Source organism: Diachasma alloeum, unplaced genomic scaffold (genome assembly GCF_001412515.2).
Source record: "Diachasma alloeum isolate Michigan unplaced genomic scaffold, Dall2.0 Dall_scaffold_00758, whole genome shotgun sequence".
NCBI lineage: Eukaryota > Metazoa > Arthropoda > Insecta > Hymenoptera > Braconidae > Diachasma > Diachasma alloeum.
Genome location: NW_021680888.1, coordinates 119,032 through 141,485, shown reverse-complemented (window position 1 = coordinate 141,485; position 22,454 = coordinate 119,032). Strand labels below are relative to the sequence as shown.

The window sequence follows — 22,454 nt, the reverse complement described above, 5'->3', positions numbered from 1 at the left end:
TTTTTGATGCTCTGGGTGGGAATTTATGTTTAGGTAAGATTAAAATTCTATCGAACTCTTGAAAAAATCAGTACAACACTAATACTTGTCTCCAAAAAATGTCTTTCAGCTTCAACATCGTGTCATCTCTCAACTACAAGTTGATTACTCCTCCGAATTTTACATTTCCTTCTTTCTGTACTCTAAGAATTGGAAATTCATGAATTGAATTTAAGCAATAAACAAATCCATTTTATATTACACAGTTATTATGGGGAGGTGTATTGCAGATTTTGTCGTCGATTTATTTATTATTGAACAAGCACGTCGAGTGAAACAATCATATTTATTACAATAGATAATTTTCCTTAGCTAAATACATTGTTCTGCATCATTAGTAGAATAGTATACACGATAAAATAATGAGTTTGGAGCAAGTCTTTATGTTCGACAAACGGAAATTCATTTATTTACATTCATGTATAATCAACCAGCAAGCCCAGCCTTTTGCCTGCAGCGTAGCATCAGTGCTCGTAGCATAAATTGTCGACGAGATAATTGTCGTACTTGTTTGAGGAATACATCGAGATCTATGGAGCCCTGTCGAAGGCCTTCTCCCAAGTAATAAATGGCATCTTCTGTGGCTGCCTCTTCAGCAAAAGCATTCAACATCCTGAAAGTATAGTCATCGTGTTGTTAACATAAAAAGCAAGTATTTAATTTTTTTCTTTTCAAAAAATGTATCTCCAGCTTCTTGACAGAGATAGAAGTTTCAAAATTGACACTTTGTTTGACATTCGAAAAAACACAGTTTTTTTATATGTAGAAGATATGAATATTTTTTGAAATAAAAAGTACTAATTTTGCCCTGTCCCACTATTCAATTCTAGCTCATACGAGAAATTAGTCTGCATATTTGAGATATAAGCTGTTATTGAATTAATAATTTAGGATACATAAGTACGATTTTTTTATATGGCTTTCTTATTAGGACAAATCCAATTGCTAATCGATTAATTTCTAATTTGTTAACGTACTGTTTATACAGAGGTGCGATAGTGGTTACAGCTTCATCAACATCAATCGATTGATTTATGGAGAGTTTAGCAATTTCCCTCTCAAGCTCCGTCTCCTTATCCTGAAGTATATTAATGTTCTTGTCTAATTCCTGTTTTTCCTTCTGCAATTTATTGAACAAATCCGTGAGTTTTGATGAACCGTTGGTGAGTTCCTGCTGGGTACGACGGAGGGTTTCCAGTTCTGCTTGTAATTGTGAGTGTTGCTCGATTAATCTTCTACGTAGTTTATCTCCAACTGCTGATATCAATGAGGCTCGTATGTGCTCTTCTGTGATTGTATCGGAGTTTCCACTGTTCATAGCTGGCATTGGTGGTGACTGTAAAACAAATGTGAAACAATTAGCATGGGGGGGGGGGTTCACAGTAAAATTAACTTCTCAAGTACGACGCCCATATCGCGCGGTGTGCCCTCATCGGCTGGCGGTCTCCTGTCAACTCGAATTCGCTATTCAATATACGGTAACGTCTGTACTGATGAGCAAAAAATTATGAACTAAAATTTAATGATAATCTTGAACTTTCACCAAAAAGTTATTCAATTATGATATTCCTTCATGCAGATTTTTCTGTCAGGTTTAAGACCAATATCAGTTCAATAGTACAAACAGTTGTCAAGATCAGCGATTGTCAGAAATTTGTTAATAATAAAACCGTAATTCATTGAATGGAAATTTCGTTTGCACCATTCGACAGAAGAATGTATAGAGTATGTTCGGTGAAAATTTCAGTTTTTGATAAAAATTCTCTCAATAAACGAGAGGTTTGAATATGTCTCCGGCATCGAATTCAGTTCCGTAATGTTTATGTTTTGAAGAAAAATATTAAAAATAACGTGAAATTTTTTTTTTAGAATTTCGATATCTACTATAGGTACGATAGATAATGAATTCTTATGAATCACAGAAACGGTTCATATGTGGCATGGACGCCGTATTTGAGGGGTTAAATCGAGAAATTGAAGGCTTACTGGTTGCTTGGTTGGGGGATACGGTGTGGGTGAGTAAGGACTCGCAGGATATCCCGAGGTTGAGTATGAGGGAAAGCTTGGATAGCCTCCAAAACCAGAACCGCCCGCTGGGGGATAGGGTGGTGGTATTCCACTTCCATATGGAGGATTTGATACAAAATGTGGGTAGGGAGTCATAGAGCCGGCGTTCATTTCACCTCCAGGTAGCGGCATAAATGCTGGAAAGGAATTCAAACATGTTAAACTCATATGCACAATTATACCAAGGGAAATGAATCTATGAATTTTAACTGAAATTCATGTTGAACTTCCCTAAAAGCATATATGGGTGTTTTAGCCAGTTATTGGTATGATTTTGTACCTTTAAATATTTTAGTTTGTTGAGGCTTCTTACATGGCATTCTTATCATTCAAAAAGCCCAAAAAAACTTTTTTTTAATTTTTTTTCAATTTGTTTTTTTTAAACAATTTTTCATTTTTTTGTTTTAATTTCAAAATTCATTATTTATCGACCATTTATGGCCAATAAGTAATGAATTTTTAAGTGAAAATTTTTTAAAAATGACAAATTGGGAAAAAATTTTTAAAACGAAATTTGAAAAAAATTATTTTTGGATAAAAAGGATCCGAATCCCAATCTAATTTTTTAATGTGTTTCGTAAAAATAGTCACTTAGGGTAAGGAATGAAGAAAATGTTAAATCGAGATGGGGGAAGCGGGTACCACACACAATTTTCTAGTTTTTTGGCGATTTTAAAGCATTTCCGACGGCGTGAGCTAATTGGCACTATCTTCAATCTAAAGAACGGAAAATTTCCGTCAGAAATATATATTGAAAATACAAAAAAAAGTTTACCTCTGCTGAGACGCAAAATTTTGTCAAAAATCTACAAAATTCGAAAATTAAGCTTGTGGGCGTAATAAAATTTGAAAAAAATGGGAAAAAATTTTTCGAGACCTTTTGAATGATAAGAAAGCCATATAGGAAGGCTCAATAAAATTAAATTTTGGAAGGTACAAAACCATACCAATAATTGGAGAAAACACCCGTATGCTGTGGTGAAACATCAGTATGAGCAACGTCAATTCATGGTTTTAATTTATGAAAATTGTATGTTTTCCATTAAAACTTATCTTTAGTGCATGAATTCATGCCGTTTAAGAATATCTGAGCTGAATCCTAATATAAATAAATCAGTTCGAAAATTTTATCAAATCAATTTATCAATTTTGGGGCCATAAAAACTCTTCTGTGGAATTTAAAAATAAGCAGGGCTTCGAGTCTATCCGAATGAAGGCATGCGTGGAGATGCTGGCTACGGTTTTATCCCGAAGATGAGGTTCCCGGGTAGGGATGTGCAACCTAGTTACTTTCAAGTCCTGTAACGAATACTTTCAGGTGGAACTCCACATGCATAATGTTCGTGTAAACTCCAAGAACCTGTTGAAGCTGTTTTAAGAATTTTGCATAACCCAGTTCCCTCTCTCACTGAAGACGAATGGATGATTTTACGAGAAGTATGCAAAATATTAGAACCTTTCGAGGAAATGACACGAGAGTCGAGTGCTAAAAAACGGGTTTGGGCGTCAAAAGTCATTCCCATGACGCAGGGATTGCTGTCTGTGTTGAATCGCATATTACCTAAGATTTATTATGAGATGGCTCTGACTCTCATCGACAGACATTCAAAACATCAAGAAGCGTTTCGATAAAATCGAATTTAATACTTTCTTAGCTAAAGTAAATTACTTGGATCCTCGTTTAAAAAAGAAGGGCTTCAACGATACCAACGCCCTCCAGAAAGCTAAAGATAGAATATTGAATGAGATGAGTGATCTATCAGCGATAATCAGTGCAACTGAGGGGAATGTAGCTGCACTGAAACCGGTCGCAGACGATAAGGCAGAAAAAAAGTAACGAACACAAAAGAACGAATACTTTCAAGTCCCGTAACGAATACTTTCGGGACTTGAAAAATTATGAATTATGAAAAAAAATTATAAATTATGAAAATGGTAAAAAAAATTTAAAAAATGTAATCGTCGCAGACAATTCTATTTGGAAGAAATTTGACTCTGCCCCAGTAGATAGGAGTCCTCCAGTTTCAGCTGCCATCATCGAGCTCAGACAATTCAATGAGAAGAAAGTCATTGCTCGCACTGAAGATCCACTACAATAGTGGTCAATCAAGGAGCATACATATCCTCGTTTATCAAAACTGGCTAAAAAGTACTGAGATATGCTCGCCTCATCAGTACCAAGTGAACGAGTGTTCTCTAAATCTGGGCAAATTGTGTCTGAGAAAAAGAATCGCCTGAAGTCGACGAATGTCCAAAGCCTAATGTTCCTTAATGCTAACTTCCAGTTCGTACCTCTTAATATGTTGGGAAAAATAAGAAATACAATTTTTTTTTTTTATTCATATTTCTTTCCTACTACCATTACGGTTTTATAGGCTCCCCATTTGTCTGCCTTGCCTCTCCCACTTCTCTCTTCTGATTTTTTTCTGCGTTACCATGGGCCGTCTTACTCTTAACTGTACCCCATACGGGCTAGGACTGCAAGGGAAACCATGGAAAACCCCAGTCGTACAGCCGGCCGATAATGCAGGGATTCCACTGCGTCCATTGGTCACACTGACTCAATGGGCATAGTGGTTCTCTACATTCGTGCCTAGCGACTGTAGTCCCACGCGGTTAGGTGCGCCTAAGCGGACACCCATCCAAGTTGGATGACCGCCGGAGCCACACACTCCCCGCATGACCACTACAGCCACTTCTCATAAGAAATACAATTTTATGATTGAAATAAAATATGGGTCGTAAAAATGATCATTTGTTTGTGCAGATTATTGTGCAAATATCTCTGAAACTCATGGGTTTAAAGGAACATGTTATAAGAGCTTCTTTGTAGAGCAGGAAATTCCCAACAAGAGATGTCTTCTAACATTTTCCTCTGAATCTCTTGCTTTGACAGATATTCCATGAAAAATGTACACATTTGTTTCCAACATAACCCACGTTATCTCTGCAGCGACGATTACATTTTTTAGATTTTTTTTACCACTGATTATCATAATTTAATTTGTTCTTCTGATTGCCGATAAGGTAGAAAAAAAGTACCGAATACAAAAGAACGAATACTTTCAAGTCCCGAAAGTATTCATTACGGGACTTGAAAAATTATGAATTATGAAAAAAAATTATAAATTATGAAAATGGTAAAAAAAATCTAAAACATGTAATCGTCGCTGCAAGGATAAAGTGGGTTATGTTGGAAACGAATGTTTACATTGTTCATGGAATATCTACAAAAGGAAGAGGTTCAGAGAAAAATGTTAGAAGACAACTCTTGTTAGGAATTTCCTGCTCTACAAAGAAGCTCTGTTTGAAACGTAACTCAACCTCTCCAAGACCAAGGTCGATCAGCTCGGCCAATTACGAAAATCATCGGCCCTTTCCGGGTTAACGCTCAGGTCTAGTAGAGTCACCGTAAATCAACGCGAGTCAGTACATCACGGTCTGTCGTATAGCACGTTTTGAATGGAATTCAATTCTGTAGAGTTTAGACCACAGTACATTAGCGTCTATTAACTCGGCGATAGAAATTCAGTAAAAGAAAATCACGTTATTTGTTGACCATTCAACCAGTGACTCACAGTGCAAAACCTATTTTTGTAAATTTGACAAAGCGTGGTTCGAACTCGAGAATAAATACACGTGGATATTAGTTCAAGACTCTCAACAATTATTTCACACCGACGATCCTCTAACCTCCCAATCCACCCTAAATCTAGTTTCTCACCAAACAAGCTCTTATAACATTTTCCTTTAAACCCATGAGTTTCAGAGATATTTGCACAATAATCTGCACAAACGAATGATCACTTTTACGACTCATATTTTATTTCAATCATAAAATTTTATTTCTTATTTTTCTCAACATAGTAAGAGGTATGAACTGGAAGTTAGCATTAAGGAACATTAGGCTTTGGACATTCTTCGACTTCAGGCGATTCTTTTTCTAAGACACAATTTGCCCAGATTTAGAGAACACTTTAGAGAGTACTTAAAAAGCTAAACTGGCTAAAGCCAGTTTTGATAAACGAGGATATGTATGCTCCCTGATTGACCATCATTGTAGTGGATCTTCAGTGCGAGCAATGACTTTCTTCTCATTGAATTGCCTGTGTTCGATGATAGCAGCTGAAACTGGAGTACTCCTATCTGCTGGTGCAGAGTCAAATTTCTTCCAAATAGAATTGTCTGCAACCGGTTTCAGTGCAGCTACATTCCCCTCAGTTGCACTGATTATCGCTGACAGATCACTCATCTCATTCAATATTCTATCTTTAGCTTTCTGGAGGGCGTTGGTATCCTTGAAGCCCTTCTTTTTTAAACGAGGATCCAAGTAAGTTGCTTTAGCTAAGAAAGTATTGAATTCAATTTTATCGAAATGCTTCTTGATGTTTTGAATGTCTGTCGATGAGAGTCAGAGCCATCTCATGATAAATCTTAGGTAATATGCTTCAGCTTCAACAGGTTCTTGGAGTTTACAGGAACATTATGCATGTGGAGTTCCACCTGATGATAACGTCGTTGCAGAGTTTGAATGACCCTGAAGTTTGCTGACTTCTGACAGAAAAAAAAATTGACACTGCATATCTGCCTGGAAAATGATGTGATTTGAAAAAAATCAAAACCAATAAGTTCAATATGAGTTTGTTTAATCGTGATGATCGTTAAATATTTTCCCAACGAATTACATAGTCAGTATAGACTGTACAAAATTTTGAAAACTAATAACAACGGAGATTTCCTAGGATTATTCTATTGAAGAAAAAACGATTGTTACAGCTGAAGTTCTACGAAATCTCGCCGTGATATTTTTCAGTTTTTTTTGTCATCATTATTTGATAGTTTATCCGCTGTTGTATACTTGAACTTTGTCGAGCTGTAGCATATTCATGAATTACTTAATCGAAGAAACCAAAAACATCACAATTAGAAAAATTAAATATCTTCTTGTGATTTTTCTCCTTTTTATCATTTGGCGTTCAATTCATGAAATTTTTTCATGCTGATTTTTTGAAAAAAATTTGACATCGGATATCGTATTAAATAATGAGTGGATTTTGAAAGAAAAGAGAGGAATTTCGTGTTCCATTGAAATCTTAACGTGCCAATTTTTTAAAACTTTTTTCTTTCATGTCAGTCATGGAAAACATTAAAATTGTAACAAGTTGGCTTCAATAGAGCATAGCTGCGATAAAATTAGTAATATGAAAAAAAAAAATGCTAGAGCTTAAATTTGATGCAATCCCCACGTAAGGATCATTGCTTTAGCGAAAGGCACACGATAACGACTTCGATGAAACAATAAGTTCAAATTTACGTAGTGACACTACTTTGAAATATGTATCATGAATTTTCAATTCCATGATAACAAACAGGACCGGGAGAACAGCAATTTGTCATTCGCGGTGGCCAAATCTGAGGGGCGCGAGGAGGGGAGAGGGTCAAGTGTCTCCAGGATTATCTATTGTGAGGGTTAAATACCGCCAGGATTATAACTCATAAGAACCGAACGATTATACGAGGCAACTGCCAGAGGCAGGTAGAACAATTTCAAGGTCAACCAGTAGAGGTAGGATAACCACTAGAATCAGAAGAAAAAGGTAAGTAGGACAAGGGTCAAAAACGATAAGTGTTCATTAAATCTTAAATCACCTCATCTGGGCATGTTATCTATGATTCTCCAGTGTAAATCAACCCCAAAAACTGGATTATGCCATCCCCTAGGTGGGAATGGCCTAAACACCCCACAAGAAGGAATAAAATATACTAAGCAAGGTTTAATTACACATCTCACTTTTTGTTTGAAGACTCTCCCGATTGACTGTTGCGCTTGTTCTACCTGCCTCTGGCATTTGTCCCGTGTAATCGTTCAACTTTTATGAGTTATGATCCTCGCGGTGTTTAACCCTCACAATATATAACCCTGAAGACACTTGATCCTCTCCCCTCCTCACATCCAATGACAAATTGCTATTCCCCCGGTCCCATTTGTTATCATGGAATTGAAAATTCATTACAGCATAATTGATCGGAGTGTCACTATGGTAATTAGAATTTATTATTTTATCGGAATCGGTATCGTGTGCCTTTCGCTAAAGTAATGATCCTCCCGTGGGGATTGCATCAAATGTACGCTCTAGGATTTTTTTTTCTTTTCATTTTATTAATTTCATCGCCGATATGCTCTGTTGAAGTCAACTTTTGTTACAATTTTAATGTTTTCTATGATTCACATGAAAGAAAACAGTTTTTAAAAATTGTAACGCCGAGATTTCAATGGAACACGAAATTAATTCCTTTTCTTTCAAAATTCACTCATTATTTAAGACGATATCCGATGTCAAATTTTTTTCAAAAAATCAGCATTGAATATTTCATGCATTGAACGCCAAATATGTGACGAAATTCCAGGCGAATTCGTCACCTGCGGAACTCCAGGGTATTAATGTATACAAAGAGAGAGAGAGGGAGAGTAAAAATTTATAAACCCTTACCTTTTCTTCGCGATAAAAATCTATACGGAAAATTAGAGCTACCTGCTACCTTAACTCTACTTCAGAGCTACCTTAAGTTCAGAAAACTATTTAAATTGGTTACATATTGCGTGAATCAATTCCCTAAAATTTTAGAATAAGATTCATTAAATGACTTCATAAAATAAACCAGATATTTTGCAGATATTTTTGTCGAGTCAGTTTTGTTGAGTTAGAGTTCAGTATTTGTGAGATTTTTCTACGTAAATTCGGTTAAGGATCAGGATATCACCGTGGAAAATTTGGCCAAGATAATGTGCTACCCAGTGTTTCCTGTAACCCTTTTTGGTCTGTCGATAGAGTGAGTCCATAGGTCGAGTTGAAATGCTTGTGCTCCCTTGAGCGAGAATGTTAGGGCTTTCAGTTGGAAGGCCGTGGAGACGCTCACCCAATCGTCGAAGCGGATCGCCATTGGGTTTTTAGTTTAGTTAAGTTTGCGTTTGCGTTTTCGTTGGTAAAATCCTAATTCCTCTTCGGAGAGTGCCCTCTGTAGATAAGCTACTTTGTTTCGGTCGTAGAATGAGCAAAGAGCCGCTCAAAGGTCTCAGTTTAGTTCGCGTTCAAGTAATTACAGTTTTGTTCAGTTAAAATAATTAGAATCAATGATATGCAAATTCAAATTTAAATCTTTCGCGCACAATTACCTCGGGAATCGATAGTTCGCATCTCCATCACTCGCGTCAGCACCGTACGGGGCTAGTCTCCACCAGACTCCCCACCACTACGCAACAGGCCAGAGCGGAAACACACAGTGGTCGCCCGGACGTCGCCAGCATAAGAGCTCTCTCCTAACACCGCTCATAAGACGCTGATTTCGGGAGTAATTATCGTAGATAATTAACCAAAAGTCGGTTATCTTGACACTCCAAGATCATGGTGAGTACCGGTGTACCTTTTTATCAGTGATTTTAGTGAATTTAGTGCGGTTTTACGAAAAATAAATTGGACCACGTGGGAGGCGTCGCTACCTGGCGACAGGACGCCAACGTCGACACACATGGTTTGAGGGGTAGAAAACCCTTCAAACGAACCAAATGCTCCCTCATAGCTACCTGAATAAATCAAATTAGTTAATAAAGCTACCTAAAATAAATTTTGTGCGAAAATTCATGCTTTATGCATCTCGCTACGGCGATTGATGCAACTCGCTACCTGCTTCATTGCTAACTCTTTGCTTGCTATCTTTTCTCGCTCTCTTTACGTAATTATCGTATGCTACCTATTACTTATATTTCCCCCAACTCACAAGAGTTTTGGAGGAAAAATTATGCTACCTGAGATGCCGTTACGCTACTTTTTACGCGTTTTGATGTTCTCTAGCGTTCATTGAGTTTTGGATTCCGATTGGGCATGGGGACGCTATGTTTCTGTTACCTTTTCTTTCTTTGGTTGGAATCCAGAACAATAAAATTATTTAAACTCTCTTGCGTTAATGAATAAGCTACCTATTATTTTAGAAATCATTTGAGACCATAAACTACCTATTTTCGTGGAGAAAACCTCCATTTCCGGGTTAGGAATGCTCCCTTCCGGTAAATCAGCCACGTGGCTGATTCAAGCTCCCTAGCTCATTTTGCTACCTTTTCGGTGGATAAGATCCCCGATTTTAATACGTTACAACTGGCGTAAGAATTAAGAAAACCATTACAAAGGCGCTCCAGAATTTGAAATTCGAATAATTACACTCGAAAATAGAAAAAATTAGTACATTCTCGTGAGCTCTCTTTATTTCGCGTAGCTACCTCATTCATTCTCTCTCGCACCTACGCTACCTTCCTATAGTCTCTCTCTCTCTCTCGGATTCGTGTTCCCCTCGTGGACAATACTTTTGCTTCTTTCTATCGGCTTTGGGTAGGGATCGCTTGTTATTTCATACTCAAAATTATTATTCATATATTTTCGAGTCTTCTAGATTTTAATGGACCTTTTTAGAATAATTGGGATTATTTCGAGTCACATCCATGTAATTTTGTATTTACAAGAATTTACGATTTTGTACTAATCTCGGCAATAGCGAAACACGCCAGTACAATTATGTTTTATTATTCAATATCGACCTTAACTATCCGGTTTAGAATTTAAGACATTGGTTTATTGGTTTCTCGATCGATGATTGGCTTTGTTAATTGATGTTCTCGTCCACGAATCCATCCCTCTCTCCACGACCCGCAGACTGAGCAACCAAGTAAATCCCATACCCTCGTAATCCACATTTCTGCGTATGGTTTGTGTTATGTTTTTTGTCGTTATTGGATTTTTGGGAACAATCAGTATTTAGTTTTAAGGAAATACGGTTCCGTTTGCGGTTCGTCGATTCCGCGTTGCTAAAAATCGGCTGGTGCCCTAAACACTCGAAATAAGGATTGAATGAGCTGCTGATTGTTTCCGGAGTCCAGTTTTAGCGTTATGGTTTTTGGCGTTTCAGACTTGTCGGATTACGAGAACGAAGGTAATGATTTGGCCGTGTTTGGATAATCGAGAATTTTGGGTTAGGGTTTATTGCGTATTTGTTGAGGCCAAAGAAAAATCATTACAAATGATAAAAAGGAGAAAAATCACGAGAAGGTATTTCATTTTTCTAACTGTGATGTTTTTTGTTTCTTCGATTAAGTAATTCATGGATATGCTACAGCTCGACAAAGTTTAAGTATAAAACAGCGGATGAACTATCAAATAATGACGACAAAAAAAAAAGAAGAATATCACGAGATTTTGTAAAACTTCAGATGTGATAACTGTTTTTTCTTCAATAGAATAATCCTAGGAGAAGATATCCACTGTTATTAGTTTTCAAAATTTTGTACGGTCTATACTGACCAAGTAATTTCATTGAGAAAATATTCAACGATCATCACGATTAAACAAACTCATACCGAACCTATTGGTTTTGATTTTTTTCAAATCCCATCATTTTCCAGTCATTTGATATGCAGTATCAAATGTTTCTTGTCAGAAGTAGGCAAACTTCAGGGTCATGAGTTTGAGGGGTACACTTGAGGGGTTCAATTTTCGTTGGAATGTTTCAAACTTTTATGCAGCGGTGGTGCTTATATGAAAGTGCTCCACGATTTTCTCAACTTTTTGATGAATCATTTCAATCATTTTTATGGCGTCTTGAACTATCAAGTTTATCGTATGTGGGAAACAGAGGTGATTGTGCCACGACGTCCTGCTCGCAGCTGCTTTGATATTAGAAGCATTATCTGTAATAATAGTGAGTACTTTATCTAGGAGTCCCCATTCCTGTGTCAATGAAACGAGTCTAAATTTCAAGTTCTCAGCTGAATGAGAATCTGAGAATTCCATACAATCCAGCAGCACCGTCTGCTGCTTCCATTCTTTGTCAATGAAGTGAGCTGTAACTCTCATGTATGATTGGGTAGTTCGAGAAGTTCAGCAATCTGTAGTAAGTGTGACGAAATCGGCTATTGCTACAATTTTCTGAACAATTTCTTTGATGTCGTGATACATCGGAGGCATCATTCCTCAGATTCTTTTTTTGGAGCATCTCTCCATTATCGCCATATTACTTTTCAACTTTCAGGGTTCCAAAAGGCTTCGAAATGCCCCCTGTAGTAGCGCCATGAACGATTTCCCCTCTCCAATCTAACTGCCCAACACGATACAATAGAAAAATTACCATAAGTACCGAATACTTTTCACTCTCGATACTCGGTACTTTCGGGTTTCAAAAGTAACGATATAAAATGATGAGGTAGTAACGAATGATTACTACCTGCACATCTCTATTCCCGGGTAAACTATGCTGATATTGACTATTTCGGGGGCGTAGATCACGAATATGGTGGTTATTGCGGCGTGCGAGTTGCCCTTCGTGTTATTAACAATTTAATTGTTCAAAGCATCCTGACGCAAGATCTATAAGAGATACGAAAAAATTGTTCAGACAAAAAATGTTCCTTATCTCAAAATACACATATTTTGTCAAGCAACATTTTTTTAATAACTATGATAGTTAAGGAGATATTCTGGGTGGAAGCGGAACGGACAGCGCAGGGTCACTTACGCACGACGAGGGCGCGCCTCGGAAAGGAGTGTCGCGGATTAGTTAAAGCTAGGAAAAAATAGTTCAGATAAAAAATGTTCACCATAAAAAAATACATCAATTAAGCCGTTTGACATTTTGCTCTATTTCCAGTAGTTTATCAGATATTTATGTCCCTGTGCATAATGATGGGCAAATTAGCGTTCCGTTTAATATTCAAGTGTAATTATCTGGGTACTAATAAGGAAGAGAGACAAATGTCAATAGACTAAATGTATGCATTACAAAATGAATATTTTGCATCCGAAACATTTTCCTCTATATGCACCCGATTTCCCAGCAACCTCTCCGAGGCGCGTTGCCCCCACGTAAGTACGATTGTGCAGACGCTGGCAAGGGTTTTATCCCGAAAATGAGTTCTCCGAATTCTTCCGAATGGTTATTTTGCACGTCATTTCCTCCTATTATGTATAATTCATTGTTTATTTAATTTTATTAAATTGAATAAGATCTCTTTTCAAAGTAATTTTGTCAGATTTTCAACTTGGCTGAAAGTTATCATCATCATTATTTTTATTATTACTTTCTTCTATATAACCAATTGTATTTTTCACAGTTCTCTCTCTTCCCGCAGCCCTTCGATAAAATGTAATTAGAAAAATATTATTTATACATAATTGAATGAATTTGAAACATCACACTTGAAGAAACCATCAGAAAGATCACTATCAAGCAAATTCATGAAAAACACGAAATTTTCACCAATCATTATAAACATCAAATCAATATGGCTATCGTAATCATCTTTTAACTTAGACTTAATGGCATTAAAACAAACATTTTAAGCTATGATTGAATTTATTTGAAGCATGATATTCAAAGATATCCCGGGAAGTATGATTTTCAAAAACTACAAAATTTTTGAAAATTTTCAACTAAATCAAAATAACGATTATTGCTATCGAATTCGCGAAATATTTCAAAAATGTCAAAAAATAATAAGTGAATTAAATTTTAATTGACGGCGATTGATAGGGCTCAACAATACCTACATTCGAGGGAAAAAAGATTCAATTCCATGGATTCAGTCAAAGAGGATTGACTAAAGTAGAGGCTCAGTTCTCCAAGGGCAGGTGACCCCCAGCTGAAATGTTAAGTGCCCCATGGGAGGGATGGCGCCACGGTCGATTTAGGCCTCTGGACGAGCTGGATGTGCTGGTAACTCGTCAGTAGCAGTCCCGCTGCCACAGGGACAACTTAAAGGAGGGGTCTTGGTTCTCCTTGTGCTTAATGTTTTTTGACGTGGATACGTCTATGATTTTGTTTTGGGGGGTAACTCGGCGAAAAAATGCTTATGCAGCCGCGCCATCTGTCGGCGATGCTTAAAAGCGTAAATTGAGTTTTCCTTAGTCAGCGGAATTGAGTTTCTTGGTTACAGCGAGAACTGAGATTTTCCTGAAGGCGAGAGTTAAATCTCCAAATTTTTCAATAAATGACTATCGATGGTTTAAAGCTAAAGATTCCTTTCGTAGAGTGCTCCCTTCCTCCTCTTTTCTCCCCTCCTTTCTCGTTTTCGAATTCTGGTTCTGCTACTCTGTTCCCTTTTCTTCTGCTGTTCGAGGCGAAATGGCCCAGGCGGAAAGGGTGCACTAAATTTATAGAAGGTTACTGCGCAAAAACTCACCATTGGCTAAAGAGTTAATGGTGGGAAGTTAGAAATCTGATTAGTCAATGAGTCGATGGTGGGGAGAAACCTTCTGATTAGCCAATGAGTCGATGGTGGGGTTAAAATGATCCAAGGCCGAAGACAGTGCCATTTCTCAGATAAGGAGCGAATGAATAGAAAGCATTCTTAATCAACTAAGTCTTTTTAGAGCAATTTTTCATAGTATAAAGTGATTAGAAAATTCGAAATTTTTTTAATTCTTGAGTATTTCCATAGAATTCGTCAATTAAGCAGGTTCTACTTATGAATTACGAATTTTTCAATTTTGAAATTCTTTATCAAATTATTGAGGCGTATAGAATTGAATATAATATTAAATTCTTGTGACGAAATACGTTAAAAACGATACTGCCAATGAGGATTTCGGTCCATAGACGTATCCGCGTTAAATCTGATGGCTGTATCAAGGATACAGCCGTTTAGGATTTTTCAAAATGTTTTTCAGCGATTATGAATAATAAATAAGGTCGAAATACATAATTGAAAATTGAATAATCATAAAAAACGTTTATTAAGAATGGTTTTCCGTATGTAGATACAAGGGTTGAGATGGGGGATATAAAATATACCGCTTGTTTTTTTTATGTATAATATTTTTCATTAATTAACTATGGAAGAATAAGAAATTATTAGCGTTAAAAATAGAGGGATCAAACAAAAAGAAAACTGACACTAATATATATATATTTTTTCATGGACGAATTAAATTTATCAGGATTTCTTGTATTCATGTTTCTTTTTTATTCCTTTTTTCCATCTCCTAAGTTATTAATTACATTAGGAGAAAATTGAGAAATGACAGTTTACTTAAAAACAATTAAAATTACTTGAGCAATGGGACAAACATATTCAATAAGGCTCCATTGGCTCTAATGAATATGTATCAGAGAAGGTCATATAAGAATAATATAACGTGCCAGCGTGCCTTATAGGGTTTTTTCCTTTTATTTACTTTTTTCCCTATTTCCAACAAAAGATTGAAAATCAAACATTATAGAACGGAAAATGTTAAAATATCTCTGTCCATAGGTAAAAAGCCACTGGCTGGGGGCCTAGTTTTCTAATTAATTTTTTAAGCCTTACAATTGTATTACAAAGCTACGAATGTATATATAGTCAATAAAGAAATTTATTAAAGCAAAGCAAGCGCCAGGGTCTCAGACCCTCATGCTGGAGTTGTCGGTTCGATTCCCCGACAATCTAATCTTTTTTTTTCCGGAATATTTTCTGAAAACAATTACATTATTTAAGGGGAAACGGAACCCCTGCGTTTATATGAATCTTTAGAAAGAAGAGATGAGAAGATGAGATCTTTAGAATCTTTGTGTTTTCTCCTGCAATTATTATTTTTTATTCATTAAACTACTTCATTGACTCAACAATGCGATAATCGAGTCGATAAAGTAATTTCATAGATAGAAATTAATAATTGTAGGAGAAAACACAATTCTAAGATTTGATGTAGACAAAGGGGTTCCATCTCCCCTTAAAAAGAAGAAAAGAGCGAAACGATGATCAATCGTGTATTTTCTTACTGAGTTTTATAAGTTATAAATATCACTCAGCGCCATTAAAGTTACATTTCGCGCAAAATTATTACTTTTTTAAACATTCGTTATTTACAAATACATAGTGGAAGTGATTTACTTCAGCTATGCTTCAGGAAACCTTATTTTTTTAGGCATGAAATGGATTGTTGGTAAAATTCTGGATATTAATAAATTTATTACGATTCCGAACAAATCCTTTTCATGATGGAAAATTGATTGTCTGTAAATTATTTCTTAAATTCGAATTCTAATTCTTTCTAATTCTTTTTCAAAGTGTTTTCTAGCAGTTCAATATTGAGATTCAAATATAAACCTGCAAAGTTTAAATAATAAAAACATTGTGAAAAGTTCGGAAATTTACAGTCAAATGAGGCGCAATTATAACACGCTAGCGCCTCCGAGTCTCATGCTGGAGTGAAAAAAAACATGGTCAAGTATAAAAAAAACTCTCATGTTGGAGTCGTCGCTTCGATTTTTCGACATTCCAAATTTTTTTTCTCGCAAATGTATTATCCACTGGAAATAAAAATCGTTTAAAGAATTTAATTCTCAAGAATTGACACCGATTCCATTTATAGACCTCAATTAGAAGAGGAAAAATACATTTTCGAAGCACGGAGTGACTGCAAAGAAGTTCTCTCCGTTAAAAAATTCATTTCTCCCCCCCTAATTGAGATGAAGTTATGAAACCGATGCCGATTGATCAAGAATTGAATTCTCAATAAATGACAGCGGTTTCATTCCTTAATTTCAATAAGGAAAAAAGGAAGGAATTTTCAAAAGCGCCGAGGAACCCCGAACGGTTCTCCAGCGTCGAGTGAGTCCGGAGGGGCTCCCCGATTGGAAAATTCATTTCTACCCCTCTAATTGGAATGAAGGAATGAAACCAAAGCTGATCGATCGAAATTTGAATTCTCAATAAAAGACAGCGGTTTCATTTCTTAATCTCAATAAGGAGAAAGGGAATGAATATTCAAAAGCGCGGAGTAACTCCGGACAAGTTCTTCACATTCAAAAATTAATTTCTCTCCTCCCTAATTGAGATGAAGGAATGAAACCAACGCCGATCGATCGAGAATTATATTTTCAATAAATGACAGCGGTTTCATTCCTTTCAAAGCGCCGAGTAACCCCGAACGGTTCTCCGGCATCGAGTGAACCCGGAGGGGCTCCCCCGATTGGAAAATTCATCCCCCCCGCCCCTCTAATTCAGATGAAGGCATGAAACCAACGCCTATCGATCGAAAATTATATTTTCAATACATGACACTGGTTTCATTCCTTAATCTCAATTAGGAGCGGAAGAATTAATTTTTGAATGAGAAGAACATGTCCGGAGTTATTCCACGATTTGAAAAGTCATTCCTCCGCTCCCAATTGAGATGAAAGAATGAAACCGGTGTCGCCTTCATCTCCATTACGAGGGGGGGGGGGAATATATTTCCAATCGGAAATATATTCCGATTGTCTGTAAATCGGAATATATTGGAAGAAGAATATCGGATTCTATTCTTATATTCGGATTGTCTGGAGGGGGGCGGGGGGCCTCCGGACTCCCGACGCCGGAGAACCGTTCGGGGTTACGCCCCCTTTGAAAATTCATTCCTCCGCTCCTAATTGAGATTAAGGAATGAAATCGCTGTCATTTATTGAGAATTCAATTCTCGATCGATCAGCTTTGGTTTCATTCCTTCATCCAAATTAGGGGGGTGAGAAATTAATTTTTTAACGGAGAGAACTTGTCCGCAGTCACTCCGTGCTTCGAAAATGTATTATTCCTTTTCTAATTGAGGGCTACAAATGGAATCGGTGTCAATTCTTGAGAATTAAATTCTTTAAACGATTTTTATTTCCAGTGGATAATAAATTTGCGAGAAAAAAAATTTGGAATGTCGAAAAATCGAAGCGACGACTCCAACATGAGAGTTTTTTTATGCTTAACCATGTTTTTTTTCACTCCAGCATGAGACTCGGAGACGCTAGGTGTTATAATTGCGCCCCATTTGACTGTAAGTTTCCAAACTTTTCACAATGTTTTTATTATTTAAACTTTGCAGGTTTATATTTGAATCTCAATATTGAACTGCTAGAAAATACTTTGAAAAATAATTAGAAAGAATTAGAATTCGAATTTAAGAAATAATTTACAGACAATCAATTTTCCATCATGAAAAGGATTTGTTCGGAATCATAATAAATTTATTAATATCCAGAATTTTACCAACAATCCATTTCATGCCTAAATAAAATTAGGTTTCCGGAAGCATAATTGAAGAAAACCACTTCAATTATGTATTTGTAAATAACGAATGTTTAAAAAAGTAATAATTTTGTGCGAAATGTAACTTTAATGGCGCTGAGTGATATTTATAACTTATAAAACTCAGTAAGAAAATACACGATTGATTATCGTTTCGCTCTTTTCTTCTTTTTAAGTGGAGACGGAACCTCTTTGTCTACATCAAATCTTAGAATTGTGTTGTCTCCTACAATTATTAATTTCTATCTATGAAATTACTTTATCGACCCGATTGTCGCATTGTTGAGTCAATAAAGTAGTTTAATGAATAAAAAATAATAATTGCAGGAGAAAACACAAAGATTCTAAAGATCTCATCTTCTTCTCATCTCTTCTTTCTAAAGATTCATATAAACGCAGGGGTTTCGTTTCCCCTTAAATAATGTAATTGTTTTCAGAAAATATTCCGGAAAAAAAAAGATTAGATTGTCGGGGAATCGAACCGACAACTCCAGCATGAGGGTCTGAGACGCTAGCGGCACGCTGGCGCTTGCTTTGCTTTAATAAATTTCTTTATTGACTATATATACATTTGTAGCTTTGTAATACAATTGTAAGTCTTAAAAAATTAATTAGAAAACTAGGTCCTCAGCCAGTGGCTTTTTACCTATGGACAGAGATATTTTAACATTTTCCGTTTTATAATGTTTGATTTTCAATCTTTTGTTGGAAATAGGGAAAAGAGTAAATAAAAAGAAAAAACCCTATGGGAAAAAACCCTATAAGGCACGCTGGTGCGTTATATTATTCTTCTATTACCTTCTCTGATACATATTCATTAGAGCCAATGGAGCCTTATTGAATATGNGTTAGTGACAATTGGGGATAACAGAATCATCAAGCGAAAAACGAACTAAATTATAGTCAAAACTATTGTTTCTTTTCGTTTTTTGCTTGGTATTTCTATTATCCTCAATTTTTACTAACCAATTAAAANGTCATTTTTCAATTTTCTCCTAATGTAATTAATAACTTAGGAGATGGAAAAAAGGAACAAAATAGAAACATGAATACAAGAAATCCTGATAAATTTAATTCGTCCATGAAAATACATATATATTAGTGTCAGTTCTTTTTGTTTGATCCCTCTATTTTTAACGCTAATAATTTCTTATTCTTTCATAGTTAATTAATGAAAAATATTATACATAAAAAAAACAAGCGGTATATTTTATATCCCCCANATCGAACAAACAGGCGTTCATAGGTTTCACTATCCATTCAATACTCCGTTCTTGAGTTAAACACTTGACTTTATATTCCATTCCAATGATTTCCAAAACCGACTTACTGTAGTAGAAATTTACGGGAGATCCGTGGCCAGACATCTCATATTTAACAGTGTTCTGAATAGTATTGATACTGATGATTTAATCAACTTGGAATNCATATATATTAGTGTCAGTTCTTTTTGTTTGATCCCTCTATTTTTAACGCTAATAATTTCTTATTCTTTCATAGTTAATTAATGAAAAATATTATACATAAAAAAAACAAGCGGTATATTTTATATCCCCCATCTCAACCCTTGTATCTACATACGGAAAANTAGTAGCATAAAAAAAGAATTGCCAACATATTTCGGTACTACGATTTTATGAGATCGAAAATACTATCACAACTGTGTAATCAATACCCAGAATTTGAGTGAATCTAATAAATTTTGACTCGTGCAAAAAGATAATCTATGGAAATATCGTTCAACGCGTTTGCCATATCAGACTCTTATTGTTTCCTCTATATTCAGAACACATGAGGGAACAAACAGTTTTTGAAATATTCTCCATTTCCCACAAACAAACTTCCATCTTGGCTGAATTCCCGATTCCATGATTATGGATTTCGTATTATTCAAATTTCGAACTCGCACCGTGTCTTTCGGATGGGGATGCGCCCATTTCTACCACTCTGTGAATTTACGTTTCAATGATTTACCGCGAGCTTGTCATTTGATTTTGGGATGACNACGCATGCCCATCCGGAAGACATGATGCGAGTTCGAAATTTGAATAATACGAAATCCATAGTCAGGGAATTGGGAATTTAGCCAAGACGTAAAAGGTTTCTTTGTGGGAAATGGAGAATATTTCAAAAACTATTTGTTCCATCATGTGATCGGGAATATAGACGAAACAATTATTATCTGCTGTGGCGATCACGTTGAACGATATTTCGATCGATTATGTTTTTGCGCGAGTCAAAATTTATTAGATTCAGAAAAATGCTGCAGTAAGTCGGTTTTGGAAATCATTGGGATGGAATATAGAGTCAAGTGTATAACTCAAGAACGCAGTATTGAATGAATATTGAAACCTATGAACGCCTGTTTCTTAGAATTCGGGNCCTGCCCCTGGAGAACTGAAGGCCTCCGCACAATCAAAAAGCACAAGCTATAAGCAACATGAAATAAGCAACAATTCAACGTACAATACAGAGGCACAAGTAATAGCTACATAACCTGCGTCACAACGAAATATTTGAGACGTCAAAGTCGNTATAGACGAAACAATTATTATCTGCTGTGGCGATCACGTTGAACGATATTTCGATCGATTATGTTTTTGCGCGAGTCAAAATTTATTAGATTCAGAAAAATGCTGCAGTAAGTCGGTTTTGGAAATCATTGGGATGGAATATAGAGTCAAGTGTATAACTCAAGAACGCAGTATTGAATGAATATTGAAACCTATGAACGCCTGTTTCTTAGAATTCGGGGATTAATTGGTCATACGAATACTGTAANGGACTATTCATGTTCATTAAAAAAATGAAGAAGCACAAACGATGAAGGTATCGACGTTGGTGGACGCGAACCATCAATTATTATGGTGACTAGCGCCGCCGCGGCCGCAAGCGGCCGCGACGTTGATGCCCCTTTATTNCAGTATTGAATGAATATTGAAACCTATGAACGCCTGTTTCTTAGAATTCGGGGATTAATTGGTCATACGAATACTGTAATAGTTTTAAGGGATCATTCTGGTTTAAAATTTTTCAAAAATCGATTTTTTTTTTCATTTTCGGAAAGGATACACATTCAAAAGTATTGTGTAAAATTTTTAGAATATTTGGAGATGTCTAACTATGACTAACTCGGACATTTTCTTGACCGCGGGACGCAACTGACCTGCAGCCCTCTTACTACCTGTGCGCGCTCGGCCGACCCGTCTCTTGTCTAATCCGCTTTCTGTTTCCATTCATTCAAATAGCTGCTCAGTTCGGTTTTCATTNCTCCTCTTTTTTTTCTGTATTTCCTTCCTTTTTTCTCAAAAATTAATCATTTATCAGCATTCTCATCGTTCTGAATATTAAGATTAATGAGAACAATGCATGTCAGTTTACCACCTGTTCAATTTCAATAAGTGATTTCTTAATTTTGAATTTCTGGCTCACTGAATCTATATTCTCGATTTCAATTGTAATTCAAGTCGGAATTCCCTTCAGAGTCTGACACAATAATCATGAAATTCAATATAACCCAGAATTTTCAATTTTTTGCCTCCACCTTCATCCCCCTTTACTCCCCTGCAAAAGCATTCAATTATTTGTCTGGGAAAATTATCCAACAAATTCTGATGCCTTTTCACTAATTCGGAGTATTTTCTCCTTATTCATGATCTTCTTCACTATTCCATTCAAGGATTCCATCAATCAGAAACTTGGATCATTCATCTGCAATTTAGTCAAATTTTACATAAGATTCCAAAATCTGATGAATTTTTTTTCATGTAACACGAAGGATTTGTAGAATTGTTGAAAGCATTGGATGTTTCTCTCGTATTTTAAAAAATTATTTTCTTTATTCTCATTTCAACCAATCAGAGTGCAGCCGCGACGTTGATGCCCTTTCATTATGCCGGCTCTCCTTTTTTTCTTTTTCATTTGTATCAAAATTAATTATTCATCGTCGTTCTCATTGTACTGAGTGTCAGATTAATGAGAACGATGCATTTCCGTTCATTACCTATTCAATTTCAATATTTTAATAAGTGATTCACCAATGTGGAATTTCTAGGCTCACTGAATAAGATTTTCAATATAATTTTGAACTGAATTCTATTCAAAGGGCAAAACATTCATTCCAAAATTTCTTATAGTCCAGATTTTTCAGTCGTCGCCTTTCCCTTTATTCCATGAACTTGTACCTTCGATAAATCTGAAATTTTCCTAACCTTCTATAAAATCCAGCAATTCTTGTAATTTTTGCTTCCGAATGAAAGCATTGTAATCGGTCGAT

At 36.0% G+C, this 22,454-nt stretch overlaps 1 protein-coding gene across 1 annotated transcript in view; it reads right to left on the bottom strand.

Annotated features, from left to right (window-relative positions):
* Positions 1 to 263: 263 nt before the first annotated feature.
* LOC107044535 (tumor susceptibility gene 101 protein) overlaps positions 264 to 22,454 on the bottom strand; it is a 92,218-nt gene continuing 70,027 nt past the window's right edge. The window contains exons 4-6 of the mRNA XM_015266451.2: positions 2,026 to 2,243; positions 1,017 to 1,375; positions 264 to 652 (exon numbers count right to left, since the gene is read on the bottom strand). Of these exons, the coding sequence (XP_015121937.1) occupies positions 466 to 652; positions 1,017 to 1,375; positions 2,026 to 2,243 (764 nt within the window). The 3' untranslated portion in view covers positions 264 to 465. The remainder of the gene's footprint in view (positions 653 to 1,016; positions 1,376 to 2,025; positions 2,244 to 22,454) is intronic.